Source organism: Mytilus galloprovincialis, chromosome 7 (assembly GCF_965363235.1).
Source record: "Mytilus galloprovincialis chromosome 7, xbMytGall1.hap1.1, whole genome shotgun sequence".
NCBI classification, from domain to species: domain Eukaryota; kingdom Metazoa; phylum Mollusca; class Bivalvia; order Mytilida; family Mytilidae; genus Mytilus; species Mytilus galloprovincialis.
In genome coordinates this window covers 14,777,439-14,796,125 of record NC_134844.1, presented here as the reverse complement: position 1 = coordinate 14,796,125, position 18,687 = coordinate 14,777,439, and the positions used below count along the sequence as shown (strand labels likewise).

At 32.5% G+C, this 18,687-nt stretch overlaps 1 protein-coding gene across 1 annotated transcript in view; it reads left to right on the top strand.

The window, feature by feature from the left end:
• LOC143082384 (multidrug resistance-associated protein 1-like) overlaps nucleotides 1-18,399 on the top strand; it is an 80,306-nt gene extending 61,907 nt beyond the window's left edge. The window contains exons 22-31 of the mRNA XM_076258034.1: nucleotides 1,734-1,971; nucleotides 3,469-3,779; nucleotides 4,374-4,573; nucleotides 5,093-5,219; nucleotides 7,804-7,905; nucleotides 9,880-10,023; nucleotides 13,318-13,476; nucleotides 14,655-14,821; nucleotides 16,635-16,829; nucleotides 17,925-18,399. Coding sequence (XP_076114149.1) covers nucleotides 1,734-1,971; nucleotides 3,469-3,779; nucleotides 4,374-4,573; nucleotides 5,093-5,219; nucleotides 7,804-7,905; nucleotides 9,880-10,023; nucleotides 13,318-13,476; nucleotides 14,655-14,821; nucleotides 16,635-16,829; nucleotides 17,925-18,036 — 1,755 coding nt within the window. The 3' untranslated portion in view covers nucleotides 18,037-18,399. The remainder of the gene's footprint in view (nucleotides 1-1,733; nucleotides 1,972-3,468; nucleotides 3,780-4,373; nucleotides 4,574-5,092; nucleotides 5,220-7,803; nucleotides 7,906-9,879; nucleotides 10,024-13,317; nucleotides 13,477-14,654; nucleotides 14,822-16,634; nucleotides 16,830-17,924) is intronic.
• Nucleotides 18,400-18,687: the final 288 nt, after the last annotated feature.

Sequence of the window (18,687 nt, the reverse complement as noted above, 5' to 3'; positions counted from 1 at the left end):
TTAAGGGATGCATAACGGACACACACCGGATATGATACGTACGAGAAAAGTACACGTACCGGACAGAACGGATGTCGAACGTACATCTAACGGACGAGTACCGCATAAAACGGACAACTAACGGAAGCGTACCGGATAAAACGGATGAACAAGATATACGGAAAAATCAAAGGCGACAATAATAATACATGTAAATCGCATAAGTATTCAAAATGTTTCTGTGTAACTGGTTTTGGTTTGTTCTTCAAAATTCCGCCAAAGGGCAGTGTCTGGCCTGAATAAGAGAGGGACGAAAGATACCAAAGGGACAGTCAAACTCATAAATCTAAAACAAACTGACAACGCCATGGCTAAAAATGAAAAAGACAAACAGAAAAACAATAGTACACATGACCGAACATAGAAAACTAAATAATAAACAACACGAACCCCACCAAAAACTAGGGGTGATCTCAGGTGCTCCGGAATGGTAAGCAGATCCTGCTCCACATGTGGCACCCGTCGTGTTGCTTATGTGATTACAAATCCGGTAAATAGTCTAATTCGGTAGGTCACATTCATGAAAGGGAAGGGGATTGTAGTTACGACGTAAGGAACATATCCGATATCATTTGTGAAACGGTTATTCCATAACGGTCAACCAACTCGTGATGGTGTCCGTAAAATTTACGAAGGGATGATTTCAACTTCACCATTTGGAACTCTTGGTTTAATAGCTTCCTTGTTAGCAGTAACCCTCTATCAAGAAAATCATGATAGGAAATGTAAGCACGGGAATATCGTATCAATTGGGAGATATATACCCCGTATGCAGGTGCTGCTGGAATGTTGCTACTTAGAAATGGAAAGTTCACAATTGGAAAGCTGAAATCATCTCTTTAAGAACTGATTGATTGTGAAGACGTGCCTATACTCTAAGATCGATTATGAATAATAAGAATTCATGAACCTTAAGGAAATCTGAAATACCAATAATTGGCATTTCTGACGCGAAATTTTCAATTGGCTTTTATCCGTTTCAGATCCGTTCATCATCCGTTTTATACGTTATACGTCCGGTAGAAGTCCGTTTGTCATCCGTTTGTCATCCGTTTGTCATCTGTTTTATCCGTTAAACGTCCGGTAGAAGTCCGTTGGTGAATTTATCTTCCAGACCTCCAACGGATGTATAACGGACACGTAACGGATACAAAACGGAAACGAAACGGAAACGAAACGGACGAGTACCGTACAAAACGGACGAGTACCGTAGAAAACGGACGTCTAACGGACGTTCAACGGACATTTTATCCGTTGGACGTCCGTTCAAAGTTTTGAACATGCTCAAAATTTTCCACCGGACAGAACGAACGTCGACGGATAAAACGTACGCTTAACGGACATGCAACGGATATGGACGGACGTCTAACGGATAAGAACGGACGTCTACATGTAACGGACATGAACGGATTGAAAAAAAGTTATCCGTTAGGCGTCCGTTCAAGCTATCCGGTAAGGTGTGACCGAGGCTTAATAAACGTGTAACGCTTTTTTCGACATCAATTAAAAACATGTAAACGCACCAGTCTTATATGGAGAGTGTTAAATTCTTTGCTTGTACAAACACATCAAACATTTGAAATAAAAGTGTAATCTTTGGCAAAAGGAATTTTTGGTCTGCAGGGCTCTTCGTCTGGTGCAAATATACAATTTCAATCCTGGTATTTATGATGAGTTTATTTTCTCTTTTTTAGGTACGTTTAAGCATTTTTATAACCTATGCAAAAGCCATCGGACTAGTTATAGTGGGGATTATTCTATTTGTGTATGCCCTATATCAAATATCATCAGTATTAGCGAATATATGGTTAAGTCAATGGACCTCCGATTCGGTGCTTACCAACAGAACACTTGGAAAACCTGATAGCCATACATATATGGCGAAGAACAATTATTACCTCCTTGTCTATGGTGGATTTGGAATTGCTCAAGGTTTGTTTGTATCTTTTTTTTATTATAAGAGTTTTCTTCTTCCTGAATTGAAATACATTCTATATATTTGTATAGTTGGGAATAATGAAGCAGTTGAAATAAATAAGTGTAATGGGGCTTTCTTCTGTGTATTTTGGACCTAGTCATTATTTTGGATCTATGTATCTCTGGATCGTAATCTATGCAGCCCGTTAGCATAGGGAACCAGCTATTTTGTAACGTCTATGTAAGCTCAAAATAAGTCTTTTTAATGTTTACATCTTTTACTCGTATAGATATTCTTATAACAGGACATGTATAATATAAATATATAGGTTCACAATTATAATTTCTAATTTAACCCCATATTCAATAAGACAACGAGTTACTTCATTCTCATCTAGCTATGTATTATGACTGACCAATGCGATGTTATTGCAACTCTACTGTGCAACCAATGTACAGTGTAAACTGTCAATTAATCAAAATCATTAAATCTTTGATGAAATTGTCCTCGCCACATAAGCATTATTTGGTATAATCTTTGAAAATGTAAAGTTGTGTGAAATTCAAACAGCGAAAAGGAATGCGTTGAAAGGCAATCGAATTTGAAGTTAGATATATACAAAACGAGTTTCCAAATTGGCGCACACAAAATCATAAAGATTCCAAGGGAGAAATAAAAATCATAGACAAAAAGATATAGTTGTAATCCTTTGTCGTTAGAACTTCTGCTAGTCAACATTTGTATAATGGTTTGATTTGATTCTAGCAGCACCATAGATACGTTAGGGAGCAATCAACTTCAAGGCCGTTATAATTTTATGCCCCACCTACGATAGTAGAGGGGCATTATGTTTTCTGGTCTGTGCCTCCGTTCGTCCGTGCGTCCGTCTGTGCGTCCGTCCGTGCGCCCGTGCGTCCGTCTGTGCGTCCGTCCGTCCGTCCGTTCGCTTCAGGTTAAAGTTTTTGGTCAAGGTAGTTTTTGAAGAAGTTGAAGTCCAATCAACTTGAAACTTAGTACACATGTTCCCCATGATATGATCTTTCTAATTTTAATGCCAAATTATAGTTATGACCCCAATTTCATGGTCCACTGAACATAGAAAATGATAGTGCGAAGTTCAGGTTAAAGTTTTTGGTCAAGGTAGTTTTTGATGAAGTTAAAGTTACATCAACTTGAAACTTAGTACACATGTTCCCTATGATATGATTTTTCTAATCATAATTCCAAATTAAAATTTTGACCCTAATTTCATGGTCCACTGAACATAGAAAATGATAGTGCGAGTGGGGCATCCGTGTGCTATGGACACATTCTTGTTTTTGTCTTAATCAGAAACATTTATATACGGGAAAATCTGAATTCAGGATCTGTAAGACAACAGTATTTGGAAAAAAACCATAAACCATCCAATTGAAGTTCAATGGTGGTTCCCTTAAGTGTAGTATACACATCAATAGTAGTACAATTGGTACCGTTTAATGTTATTATTACTATTGCATTTGTATTTTCAGCTGTATTTGTTCTCGTTTTTATTGGTATATTTATGGTGCGATCAATCACAGCTACAAAGTTACTACACGAAAGGCTTCTTCACAGTGTTATCAGGTCACCAATGTCATTTTTTGACACCACTCCTATTGGTAGAATTGTGAATAGATTTTCTGCTGATACAGATACAATAGATAACGATTTACCAACTACTGTTCAGAAGTGGTTGGAATGTGTTTTTCGAGTGATTTCAACACTTGTCGTCATATCATACAGCACACCTTTATTTTGCGCTGTGATTGTCCCGTTTGGAGTTGCATACTTCTTTTTGCAGGTACGTTTTAAACATGATATCTTTTTCGACCGATTATTTTTCTGATTCAATTGATATAATAATCTAGCTTAACATGAGCAACACGATGGGTGACACACGTGGAGCTGGATCTGCTTACCCTTCCGGAGCACCTGAGATCACCTCCAGTTTTTGATGGGGTTCGTGTTTCTTAGTCTTTAGTTTATTATGTTGTGTCGTGTTTATTATTATTTGCCTGTGTGTCTTTTTCTTTTTTAGCCATAACGTTGTCAGTTTATTTTTGATCTATGAGTTTGAATGTCCTTCTGGTGTCTTTTGCCCCACTTTTTTTTAACGATTTTGTGGTTTTGAAACAAACAAACAAAGGTTATGTAGAAATTATTAAGAGGTATTCTTCAATAGTCAATATTGAAAGTAATAGGGATGATGGTAATAATCAAAGATGTTGAATACGAAAAGTTTATATGATATTGTTTTAAAGATTGTATATATATGTTTTATGGATTAATTATGAAAATCGTGGCTCTGGTTACAAAAGCGTTCGTAAAATCTCTATTCTTATTACATTTTTATAATTTACTAATAAAATTATGCATTGCAAGTAATTTATTTCAGAGATTTTATGTAGCCACTTCACGTCAGTTAAAAAGACTTCAGTCGAAGACGCGTTCCCCAATTTACAGCCATTTCAGCGAAACTATCTCAGGGGCCACTGTAATACGTGCTTATTGTGCTGAAAAATCATTCATCAAAACATCAAATGACAGAATAAATCTAAATCAAAGATTTCAATATGCAATTATAAGTGCTAATAGGTAAATAATTAGTTTTATTTTGATTGCAAAGTAATAATAGAAGAGATTAAAGGTGTCTATTTGTTTGTTTAAATGTTTGAGCAAGGTGGGACATCAATGTGTGGAACGGAATGTCAACAGAAATTAATACAAGAGAAGAACGGTTGATAAAAAAAGTTTGCGCATATTAATGTTTATGTCTACTGTTTTACCGTTATTTGTTATTAGGGTTATTTGCGTGTACTCTCGTTTATTGTACATTGTTTTATGTACTCTTTGTGAGTCCAGCAATTGAGATTGAAAGGCGGTTTTCGATCTTAACAAAACATTCTTACACCTCCAAATAATCAATTTCCCTATCCAAAGTTATCAGTCGTTGGCATATATATATCTTATTTTCATAATTTTGTTTTCAAGATAGATCTAAGTTTATGTTTGGTGTATTATTTATGTCAAACCTTTTTAGACCGTAAATATTGTATCTGTCTATTGTTAAAGCTTGTGTTCCCTAGAAATGACATTTACACTTGTATCATGTAGGTGGCTTGGAATCCGACTTGAATTCTTTGGAAATATAATTATATGTTCTGCTGCATTGTTGGCTGTACTTTCAAGAGGAAGCATAGAAGGAGCAATCGTCGGATTGTCGATTTCCTACGCTTTACAGGTAGATATATATAGGATTAACGTCTCTGCAAATCTAACATATGGAAAAAATTGTATGATGAAAACTCAATAAGAAGGAGATCACGGTACATTGCTCTTATGGGAAAGACGAAATATTAAAATGAAAATCGTCCATTTGTAGAAAAGATAACTTGTGAGAATATTTTTCGATAGTAAGCATCTTGAAAAGCCTATTTATTTGAAGAAAACTAACAGTCTGGTGCAAAAAAATACATGGCAAAGCAATTGTAAAAAGCTGCTATCACACGTGATATTCTTACAGTAGCTTTTCATCCTTAACATCTAGATTAAAATATTAAGTTTTACAAAAGATATCTGATATATTTTTCTACTTTTTGCTGTTTTTTTTGTCACCATTATTTGTTATTTTATGAGCGTAAATGTCCTTAATCTTAACTTTGGGAACATAGGAGTTTTTTTTTTTTTTTTTTTTTTTTTTTTTAACAACATTATATATTGATTCATCAAATATGCTTGTTACATTGTTACACCAAGAAACCAAGCTTTTCTTGATGCATCCTGTAATATTCCACCGATTGCCCAGGTTAGCAATCAGCTGCTGGTATATATGTATCTATTATAATAACATGTATAAATATCTTGAAATACAATTATACAACATTTTAATACATTATGTTTTATTCTATCAATCGTCTAAACTTCTTTTTAGTGACTTTAGTAATGGATTAAGTTTCATTGTTTTATTTTAGTTGTATCTTTATATGTATTCTCGAACAAAAATTTGATAAACATTTACCTTTGTCAATTTCTGATTAGATACATTATATGATTTGTATATGGTAAAACCTAAGATTGTTAGGAAATAATTCAGACCAAAATAATTTTTGTCAAAAATTTTATATCCAAAGACTAATTGCTTTAATGATACTCTAAAATTTAAATTTGATTTTATCATTAACTCATGAATACTTTTCCAAAATTTTTCTAAAAATCGACAAGAAATAAAAAAGTGGTTATAATCTTCTTCTTCGTTACATACATTACATAGATTGTCATTCGTCTGTTTCCATTTAAACAATAATTGTTTTGTTGGTAATATGAATTGTAAAAGTTTCCATCTATATATTTTTAACTTATTTTCTTCTAAATAATGAAACATGAAAACATATAGTTGGTTAATACTAAGGTTCTCATTAATTTGTAAAATACGCATCCATTTGCTAACACCAATTTATGGTTCAGTTTTATCTTTACAAATTGACTTATATAATATATTTGTTGAAAAATTTGAAGCCTCAATGTAATTACATTTCCAGATTAGTTTCTGTCTAGGAATATTTACAATACTTTTAATAGAACTTTCAGACTGTAACATCTGAAGCCAGTCTTTTGGAATGGCTTTTTTTAAAATATTTATTTCTGCAATCCAATTAATCTTGCATTCTAATTTATCCAGAATAAAATGTTGAGATATATTACCAGTGTCGTCTATAATATCTTTGACAAATATCAAGTTACTCTTAATCCAATTTTCAAAAATAATAGTTTTATATTTAAAAATAATCTGTTTGTTCCCCCAAATTACCTGTTCCCTTACTTCTGTGAAGTTGGTAGGTTTTTTTTGTTTGTCCACCGCCTGATACATGTATTACCCAACACTTAAATACTTCTCTATGAAATTCAGGGATATGTTTGATATAATCCAGAATTTTCTTCTTTTCAAAATTCATCTTAAAAATTAACCAATTAATACCAACCACGCTGAGATATTTTAATGGAATCAACTTCCAGTTTGAAATATCATTACTAATGAATTTACTTACCCAAGATGCTTTTAGAGACATAAAATAACTTTGTATGTCGATCATTTGTAACCCCCCTTCTTCGTTTGACTTAATCATGGTATTTCTTTTAACCTTATCTGGTTTACCATCCCAGATGTATTTATAACATTTACTTTCTATTTCTTTTCTGAATTTCTCCGGAACTGTACAGGCACTTGCCAAAAATGTAAAAAGTGGTAAAACTAATGTTTTTATGATAAGAATTTTCCTGATTAAAGTTAAATTACGTTTCCCCCATAAATGAAATAGTTTATTCATTTTCTCAATTTTATTCTCCCAGTTTAATTTTTCACATTCTTCTCTGTTATGACCAAAATATATTCCCAATGCTTTGACTGGTTTGTTTGTCCAATTAATCCCAGCTACCGTATCTTTACTATTTTTCAGTTTTCCTATCCATATACCCTCTGTTTTATTTTTATTCAAAGTTAACCCAGAAAATGATCCAAAAATTTCTATTTCATTCATAGCAGCTTTCATTTCTTTCTTATTACTGAGAAATAAAGTAGTATCATCAGCTAATTGTGAAATTTTAATTCTATGATTTTTATTATCTAGTTTAACTACGAACCCTTTGATATCTCTGTTTTTTCGAAGTCTTAAAGCCATGATCTCCAGTTTTGTTTTTTTAGAACAAAATAATTTAATATTTTAATAATGTTAAATACTGATTATTTTCTGATCTCGCTATTGTAAATGTGGTACTTGCATGATGCATATGTATAATTTTAAGGGGAGAATTGTTTTACTTGTATATAGATGACTGACAACTTGAACTGGTTTGTTAGAATGACAAGTGATCTCGAAACAAATATTGTATCGGTTGAAAGAGTAAAGGAATACACTGATATTCCTGCAGAGGTATCGTAAAATAGATATAGATACAATTAACATTTTTCTTTAATTTATAAATCATATTGAATGTTGCGGATTATTCCCCTTTTGTCGGAAATAAACGGCTCTCTGATAAATAAATGAAAATTAATTTTGTAAAATTGGAGAAGAAAGAACATGGATATTGTTGTAAATGAGACAAACAAATAAATCAAAACAGTCATGTACCGATGTTCAATTCCAACAAATTGATTAAGACAACGATGCTACTGACAAATAGTTATCAAAGGTACCTGGATTATAATTTTGTACGCTAGACACGCGCGTTTCGTCTACATAAGACTCATTAGTGACGCACAAAAACAGAGGGAATCAACTGAACTTCATAGAAGCGATACCGAGTGATTCGACACAACAAGCGTCTCCTATTATGCATGCAACTTCCGCCATGTGAATCAGCACTCTGTCAAAATGTCACAATCGGTATAAAATTTTATTATGTGTTTCAACAAATTCTACAAATAAATTAATTTTTGCAAACACCTTTATTGCAACCAAACTTGTGCAATATTACACTCAAACAGCAATCTTCGAATGCCGGGCAGTGGCAGTTTATCGCGTTAATTTGCTACAAATGTCCTCCACTTTTGACACATGTGACTCTCACTCTACTTTCCATACCGCGAGTCCGTCGTATACTTTTTTGCATTATGTTTCACCGGTCAGAATAATCAGATATACTTTCATCGTTTTTGCCAAGTAAATAATGTGCGTTTATTTAGTAAATAAAGGCATTAGTAGTATACGCTGTTTCAAAGTCAGAAATCGATTGAGAGAAAACAAATCCTGGTTACAAACTAAAACCGAGGGAAACACATCAATTATAAGAGGAAAACAACGAAACAAAAGAAACACTGAAGTGCAACAAAAAACAAACGACAATGCAACACACACAGAAACGAACGATAAGATAACAACTGCCATTTTCCTGACTTGGTACAGGATATTTTTAGAAAAAATGATGGGTTTTGTGGCTAGCCAAACCTCACGCTTTTATGGCAATGTTAAATATAACACTAAAATGACAACTTTACATGACAGGACTACATTACAAATAAATGCAAGAACATTCAGGATAGAGAAATACACAAATAAACAATACAATAGTACATTTCAACATGGTATTAGTTATCAAAGGTATTAGGATAATAATTTAATACGCCAGACGCGCGTTTGGTCTACATAAGACTCATCAGTGACGCTCAGATCAAAATAGTTCGAAAGCCAAACAAGTACAAAGTTGAAGAGCATTGATGACCCAAAATTTCAAAAAGTTGTGCTAAATACGGCTAAGGTTATCTATGCGTGGGATAAGAAAATCCTTAGTATTTAGAATAATTCATACCTTTTTAAACAGTAAATTTATAAAGATGACCATATAATTGATATTCATGTCAACACATAAGTGCTGACTAACCACAGAATAAAAAGAACACGTAAAACAACCTAGGACAATACAACAGATAGTAAAAGATATCTGAGAAGATTATTTCACATCAAATTCCAGACATTAAAGTTTTTAATTCACTATTTTAAAACTATAAAATATGATATATTCTCACTGTATTGCAACGTAACATCGTTTAAAATAGCCTTTTCCTTTACACAATTTACTTACTGTAATGTCTTTTTTGAAAGTTATTACAATCGTCTGAGTTAATTTTTCAATGTTATGTTTTTCTATCATTTGTTGATTTTAAATTGAAATTGATATATGTAGTCAAATAGCGTGTAATTGGAATGTTAAAAGGAAATAAGTACTGGCCATTTTTTTTATTCATTGACGGTTCACTGTCTATTGTACTTAATAAAAATAATAATAAAAAAAAATGAACAAAACAAACTTTCTGTAAAGACAGCAATTAGGTTGACTTATTTCAGACTAAGTTTGACCTTCTTTTTCATCACGAATCTTAACAAGTGTTTTTTTCTTTCTAACAGGCCGAACTTTATAATGATTATAAACTTCCTGTAAATACAAACCAACAAGGCGTTATAGAGTTTCAACAATACTCCACAAGGTACAGAGATGGACTAAGTCTGGTTTTGAAAAATATCACCTTTAAAATAGAACCAGGAGAAAAGGTATAATTGATAATTGAAAAAAAATAAATGAATGTTAGTTTCGAAAATGATGGAATTGATCTTGAGTAATGTTTTAAATAGGTGCTTCTTCGTCAATGAGTTTGATAAATGTTCAATGTAAATTTAGTCGCCATCTTTCAAAACAGAGCACAAAAGTAATAGAACTTGACAAGCATGGACGAATAGCAGGCAACTATGGTTTACTGATGTTCAAAACGCGTACATTTATTAGAAATAATTACCAAGATAGAATAAAATCGGTAAACTACACGTCTAAACAAGATTTTGTATGTCTAAAATCGAAAATACTTATCTCTCTTAAGACACTCAGACAGAAATATCAAGACATAGTCATTCAATTCGTACACGTGTGTTTGCCGATTACAGTTGTTCTTTTCATTACAATTTTGTAGGAGTGTAAGGGCAACTCCTGTTAATAAAGTCTGTGTAATGTAAAAATACACTCGTCTATCGTATACATTGAGATAAATTTCTAGTCACGTGCTTTGAGTATAAAAAATGGCAAAAAATTGTACTATCTCTCAAGAGATACTGTCAGAAACATGAACTTGTATTTGCCAATTTAAGTTGTTCTTTTTATAACGTTATTATATAGAATGAGTGTAAGGGCCAAACTCATGTTTATTAAGTACGTATAGAATGAAAATACACGTGTCTAAGATTTCACTTAATACACAAAAAAAAACGAGAAATTTATTGTTGAAATGTGCATCTGGTGCAGAAAAAATGACATCGTCAATGTGATTGAGAATAACCATCTATGGCTGGTGTGGGCAGTGATCGACATCTACAAATGATGGATTGCTATTTCAACAGATATGAGTTATTCCAGTAGGTACTAGTTATAAAATTCTACTAGCCGAACTGTTTATGTATTTATATGCAGCAGAAATCACACATAATTTCTCAAATACAAATCTTTTCAGATATAGTGATGATGTCATGTAACTTAATAACTCACGTTTCCATGTGTGTGTGTATCTCATACATTCCAGATATTAAGGGTTTACTGGGGGTAGAGAAATATAGTCAAATCTAGAATTTCTCGCGAGCTATAAATTAAACTCTTACCTTGCTAAATTTGAGCGTCCGATTGGTTGTGCTGGAATAATAAATACGGAGTTACGTCCTGTCATAATGGGAACGCCAATTCCTATGTTTTCTTTGTAGAAATAATTGTTAAGCTCTCTGTACGACGATAAGTCTTGGAAGCAACTCTATAGTCCGTAGGTGGTCTGTTGCAAAGAATAGTTCTGACCTTATTCAACATACTATCATTTTCAATGGTTAATTAGATTTTCGTATTTTTGATACGCTTCCGATTTTCAAATGTTTTGACCTCGAGTACCACTGACGAGACATTTATTGTTGAAATGCGCATCTGGTGCAGAAAAATGGTACCGTTAATGTTATTTCAAGGTAGCACAATACAAAGATTTTATAACTCCAACTCCCAAGTTTTAAAATGCTGTAACTTTCTTAATAATGCTTGAAAATTTATAAAAGTGGTAGTTTTGGATAGCTAACAGATTACTCTTTTAAATAAATGCAATGTTAGTATTATGCAACAATTATGTAGCCAATTATAATGTTAGCTGTGTCTAAAATATTTTTCACCAAATTTCCACTTTCAAATGAAATTAGCTTCTGCATAGGCATCCCTAGAGGGTTGATTTTATTATCTGTTGTTCCTATGGCCATTATCTACAAAAGTGTGTCTCAGATTTCAGATAGAATGTATAGAACAAATTTTACACCTAATTAAACATTATCTTCTTTTATGTGGATAGGATGTTAACACTAATTAGAGATTTTTGAGAGAATGGAATACCATAGAGACAATCTGACACACCCTTTTGAAGCCCATGATGTGTTGATTAAGATTTCGTTAAAATTTTCTGTATAGTTAAAGAGATGATAGAGCTAAATTCATTCAAGTGAACTTACCCAGATTTTGCCACTAATTACATAATAATTGATTACATAATGATTTCATAATAAAAATATGCATTCATTTAAAAGATTAATGTTTTATCTATCTATATATACCTCTTTTATTATTTTCTATGCATTCATAAGAAAGTTACAGCATTTCAAAGGTTAGTGATTGGAAGTAAAAAAATCTTTGTATTGTACTACCTTAAGGTAGCACAATACAAAGATTTTTTCACTCCCAATCAGATAACTTTAAACTGATGTAATTCATTTCATCCTTCTTTATATTTTATAAATGAGGTACCAAAAGAAAGAAGAATGATTAATCTTTCAAATTGTGATAATTTCATTATGACATAATCATTACATAATTAATTGTTATGTAATTAGTTGCTATATTGTGATGTCCATACTTGAATGAATTTAGCTTCTTTGTTATTCATAGCATCCCAACATATTTTATAGATTCTTGTACAACACAGCTTGACCTCCAAAACTGTGTCTCACAATATAGCAACTAATTACATAACAATTAATTATGTAATGATTATGTCATAATGAAATTATCACAATTTGAAAGATTAATCATTCTTCTTTCTTTTGGTATCTCATTTATAAAACATTAAAGAAGGATGAGTGGAATTACATCAGTTTAAAGATGTCTGATTGGGGATGAAAAATCTTTGTATTGTGCTACCTTAAGTGGCAGTCAAATTCCCTGTCTTCATCCCAGTCAGCCCCAACTCTATATTTTGTTTAAATTATTAATTTGTACTCGTCTAGAAAATACTTTGCTGAAATATTTGCAACAAGAGGTATGGCAAGCAAAAGAAAATCAACCAATTATATTTCCAAGTGAACGAACTCGAGGATAAGGATATTAGCAATTAGGATAGTTTGCTTCATATCTTGATATTTTTCTCGACATTGTGATTTGACCATCTTTTCAATTGTTAATTTCCCAATTCTCAGAATCAAAACATCTGCCCCATCATATGGTTTTTCATATCTCAATTTATACGTTGACCTATGCGATGTGTGCGGTAACTCAGAAGCTACATGATTTTCGCGGTGTTTGTATTAGAGAACATTGTGACATTTTGACTGAGTGTGAATGATTTTGACGGTTGAAGAATACAAAACAGTAGACACTTATTATGTCGACGCATTCGGTCTTTTTTGAGTTTTCGATTCCCTCGGTTTTTTGTTTGGTACCTTGATTTGTCTCTTCCCAATCGATTTAAGAGAGGTAAACATCGATAACCGAATGTTACCTTTTTTTGTACACAACGTGAGTTGAGTTCATCCGTAAACTTACATATCTTGCTTGTTTTAAAGGTTGGAATTGTTGGAAGAACTGGTGCGGGAAAGACATCATTGTCCCAAGCTATATTTCGGTTAATAGAACCTACAACCGGAAGAATAATTGTTGACGGGGAAGATATATCAATGATGGGCCTACATGACTGTAGATCTAAAGTCACCGTTCTACCTCAAGTTTGTATACTTTTATGTATTTCCTATCAATACCAATTTCAAAATACTTAACAGTGTTTTTTTTCATCTAAATTTAAATGACAGCATTCATGTTTTTGTATTTTATTACAACAATAATTATCCTCATGATCCAAATCTAAGATTTAAAGCAGCAAAATTCAAATATGCAAAGTATAGTATTACATTTTCCCGGCTTTAGGTTAGCCTTTTGTATACCCAAGAAAGGTGAAGGATTTCAACTTAGGAGCGGTAGGATTGGATTTAAGGGTATGATATATATTTTGTATTTATTTTTGAATAACGCCAGTGTTTATACTTACAACAAAACATTAGAAACACATTGACATATTTTCTTTAGATTTATTCAATAAACTTCCAAATGTTCATAAATTTAAGGTTAAATAACGATGGGCAGGGTACAACAAACAAGCTCCGTTTGAAGATGGTCTTGTCTCTTTTTTACTTCATTTTCAAAAACAGATAAAGACTAATATCACACATAACTGTTTTGTCCATAAGTGTTATATTTATGAATGTTAGTATTGTCGCCTATGAAGAAAAAATACTACCGTTTTCCCATAAAGTTATAACTTGGCGACACAAGGGGAATAACTATACTTTAAAACTAACCGTTGAAGGGCACATTCCAGGTTATCTTGCTATCAAATTTCTATTTGGTTACTCATAGAAAATTAAAGAAAAAAAAAGTGATATCTAAATAAGAATTAATAAGTTATATGGATGGAAATAACTTGTTTTTCCTTGTTTTAATGAAAATGGATCACGAACTAAACTGTTTTAAAATGGAGACGAGCCTTATTGATTTTAAGTGAATCTTGTTACCCATTTCTTTGGAAAGGCACTGATTTCACAGAAAAATATTCTGGCATCAATTTTTATGGATATATAACACTGTTTTTACAATTACGTCAACGGAAATAAAAAAAGTATCAAAATGGGACATATGGCACATATATGTATATTTTTTTTGGCCTCAGATTTCCAAAACAATGATATCTAGCTAAGAGTTGAAGACGATTATTGACTATGTTATTTGTTTGCACTTAGGTCATCAGATTCGAATATCTTATACATTCAGGAATCATAAATTTGTACGATTAAACTGATAAAGCACTAAAATAAAGATATTAATGTGAAAACGTTTTAAATACATTTAGGATCCAGTGCTATTTTCTGGAAGTCTCCGCATGAACATAGATCCAATGGAACACCACACAGATGATCAAATATGGCGAGCATTAGAACATGCACATATAAAGGATTTTATACAACATTTACCTTCTAAACTCGATTATGACTGTGGAGAGGGAGGCCAAAATCTCAGGTACTTTTTAACACGCGCTTCCTATTTTGTTTCTAAATGAGTGTTTGGAAGACTTCAGGGATTATACTGAGAACACTCTTTAAAAAAAGCGGCTATTTGACTTCCAAACAAATACAAATTGCTGATTATTTTATTCCTTGTATCTATGACGAATTTACAAGCTGTTACAAGCCCTGGGTCGATGCCACTACTGGTGGAGGTTTCCTCCCCGATGGTATCACCAGCCAAGTAGTCAGCACTTCTATGTTGAGATGAAATATCATGGATATGGTCATAAATATAAATTAACTGTTTACAAAACTTTAAATGTTTTCGAAATTCTAAAGGTTTTCTACCCCAGAAATATATTATATTAGCTTGGCGAAACTTTTCAGAATGTCGGTTTATCCATGCTTTTCAACTTCGTACCTTATTTGGTCTTTTAAACCTTTGTCTTTTTAGACGAAACGCGCGTCTGGCGTACACAACTTTAATCCTGGTATCTATGATGAGTTTATCATTCCATTCCACAAAGTTGTCTGCCTTTAATATTATAAATTATAAAAAAGATGTATTCTTGATTCTTTGTGATAAGGCTTCATTTCATAAGGTTAAGTCAAAGCAGCTGAAGAATACGTGATTCCTTAAAATATTTCAAATAAAGGCAGTATTAGTATAACGCTGTTCAAAAGTCATAAATCTATTTAACGGAAACAAACTCGGGTCACAAACCAAAAACTTAGGGAAACACATCAACTATAAGAGGAAACAAAACGGAACAAGAGAAACACCGAACTGCTACAAAAAACGAAATAGAAACGGACTATGTGATATGAACTGCCATATTCCTGACTTGGTACAGGACATTTTAAGAAAAATGGTATTGCTAGGAATACCCCCGCTTATATGGCTATGTTTAAAATATCGCTAAAATGACAACATTACATGACAGGAATACAATTCAAATAAATGCAAAAACTGAAGAAAAAAGAAGATCGTGAATGAGAAAATTTCATACAAATATATTAGAAGACCGAAGGCAAAATAACGAGAAAATAGGTATATGCATAACATCTTATGTTACTATAGTACTATCAACTATAAGAGTACATCTACTACTTTTATAAAAACAAGCTGCTTCACAAGTTGACCTTCGAGAAGGAGAATAGAAAATATTGGAGCAGACCCTCTTTTCCTCGAATTTGACCTACCGCATTTGACTTATCACCGGGTTTGTACTTTGTACAATGAGTAGCACGACGAGTGCCACATGAGCAGCAGGATGTGACTACATAGCCGGAGCACCCGCGATCGCCCCGGGGTTTTGTCGTATATCTCCCTTTTTAGTTTTCTATATGAAAATAAAGAGATGTGGTGTGATTTGCAAATGAAACTATCCACCAAAGTTCCATTAAAGTGGATGTAAGCAATTATAGGCAACAGTTTGGCCTTCAACAATGAGAAAAACCCATAACGTATGTTTTGTTTTGAAGTCTGTTGTTTATCTTTTGGTCGTTTTTCTTTTTTGTTGCCATCACATTGTCAGTTCGTTTCCTATCAATGAGTTTGATAATCCCATTGGTGTCTTCCGTCGCACTATTTTCAAAGGATTTTTCAAAACCACAATTTCATTCAAATGGATTATATGCCCCTTTTATTTTACATCGAAGTTTTATATTCTAAGAGGCATTTAGAATAATTTATTTTCAAATAAAGAGTTAGTTGATATCTATGATGTTTTGAAATATAGAAAAAGAGGAAGACAACAAATGCAAGGTGTTTTGTTTACATTGGTAAGGACACAATATTTTGTTCTCATATTTTATAATTTTAGCATTGGACAACGTCAGCTTATATCTCTTGCTAGAAGTATTCTCCGGAAATCAAAGATACTGATATTAGATGAAGCTACTGCTGCGGTTGATATGGAAAAGGATGCATTAATACAACAAACAATAAGAGAGGAATTTTCAGAATGTACTGTTCTCACTATTGCCCATCGCCTTAATACAGTTATGGACTATAACAGGTTATTATGGCATATGAACACGGGTTCATAAGTTTAATTGCAAATCCTTATTCAGTTACAGTGCAATACTTTATCGTCACCTTCCAATACCTTGAAGCTTATAAAACTGTTAAATTTAGATTAGTTCGATGAAAAATTATTTGATATAAACTAACACATTTTATTGGTGTTAATGACATCAGGGCGATCCAATATGTTCAATACATGACCTGTGAGCAATACAGACATGCATTTTTGCGGAAATCATGAATGCGTGATGTTTACGTTCTACGTTCGTCGGCAGCTTATCTTTCCGGATAAAATGAACATACCAGCTGCACTTCAAATTCTTTGAATCATAAGTTGTCAACTTGTTTGATCACATTGAAATGTCAAATACAATGTTATGTTAATTACAATGAAATATCAAATACAATGACATATCAAATACAGAACACAATTCGCCTATTCATAGCTAAGGCTGTCGTATCTCTTAATCTTAATCGTCTTTAGCGTCCTTAACATGAATTATTTAAGAAGGTTCATGTGATTGAAATTTATTTGTTTATATTATGAAATGTACGTTATATGGTCCATGGAGTCAATTGATACATCGAAGAACATAAATCATCGTGGCCGAGAGAATAGTTGCGCCGAGATAATAACAGCCCATAAAATACTACACAGAAAACACGAGAACAACAAATACCTTTATAATAAACACGTCTCTTGAAATTCGTGGTCGCTTATAATGCTTCATAAAGGGTTTTTATCTAACAACGCGATATTTTCAAATAAAATGAATGTATATAATTTGCTCACCTTTAAACCATGAAAATTTAAACTTTGAAAGCGAAAATGAGATAATAGGGCAGAAAATACACAAGCTTTTGACAGATACAAGCAGTTAAAACATCAAAATAAAATATCCCCTCATACAATCCAAAAGACAAAAACCAAAAAAAAAAAAAAAAATAACTCCTGTACTCTGTTAAGTAAAACCTGTAATACATATCTCTATTTTGTAAGAATAAGAGAGAACATGCTGTACTATTGAATGTTCAACGAATATATCAAATGAATGTTTTTTTATTATTCAAATTTTGTGTTTTACAGAATTATGGTACTCGACAACGGAAAGATAATTCAGTTTGATACCCCAGAAAATTTGTTACGACATCCTGGTGGATTGTTTTATCAACTTGCAAAGGACTCTGGAATCATCTAATTATTATATGAGCACCAATGACTTGATTATGTTTACGTGGATCGTATCTAAATTGCTGTGCTATATAATCAAAATCTTCATATAAATTAGGATGCAATATCCCGTTTGTAATGCGAGTTCTATAAAAGATTAAAAATGTATAGCCAAACTTCCAAACCAAATTTTTGTACCGCAGAAACAATTTGGTAAACATTTTTAATATGTGGAAACAATGAAGGACTTAATAATTTATCAGTTGTACATAGATTATGTAAATCGAAATCTATAACGTCACTTCACATACGTTTAAATTTAGAAAATCTACATACTATTAGGACACAAGGAACAACACTGTCCAAAACATAAAAATAACAACATGGAAAAGATATCGTTTGTTTCTGTCGTACATTTTTGTATAGAGTTTCCCGTGTGAATCTGAAATATCCAAATCTAGAAATATTAATCATTGTTGTTATTGTTAGAGTGTTTCATTTAAAGTCATTCCCTCAGGGCAAGTGTTCGCAGTATAACTAGAGAATTCGCGGTTTTCTAGCTAATAAATATTATCCAGGTAGGTAAGGGTAACTTAAAATTAAGGATACTACTGATACTAGAAGGACTGCTTCATACCTTGATCTTTTCCTCAATATTGACATAGATGAACGACTTCAC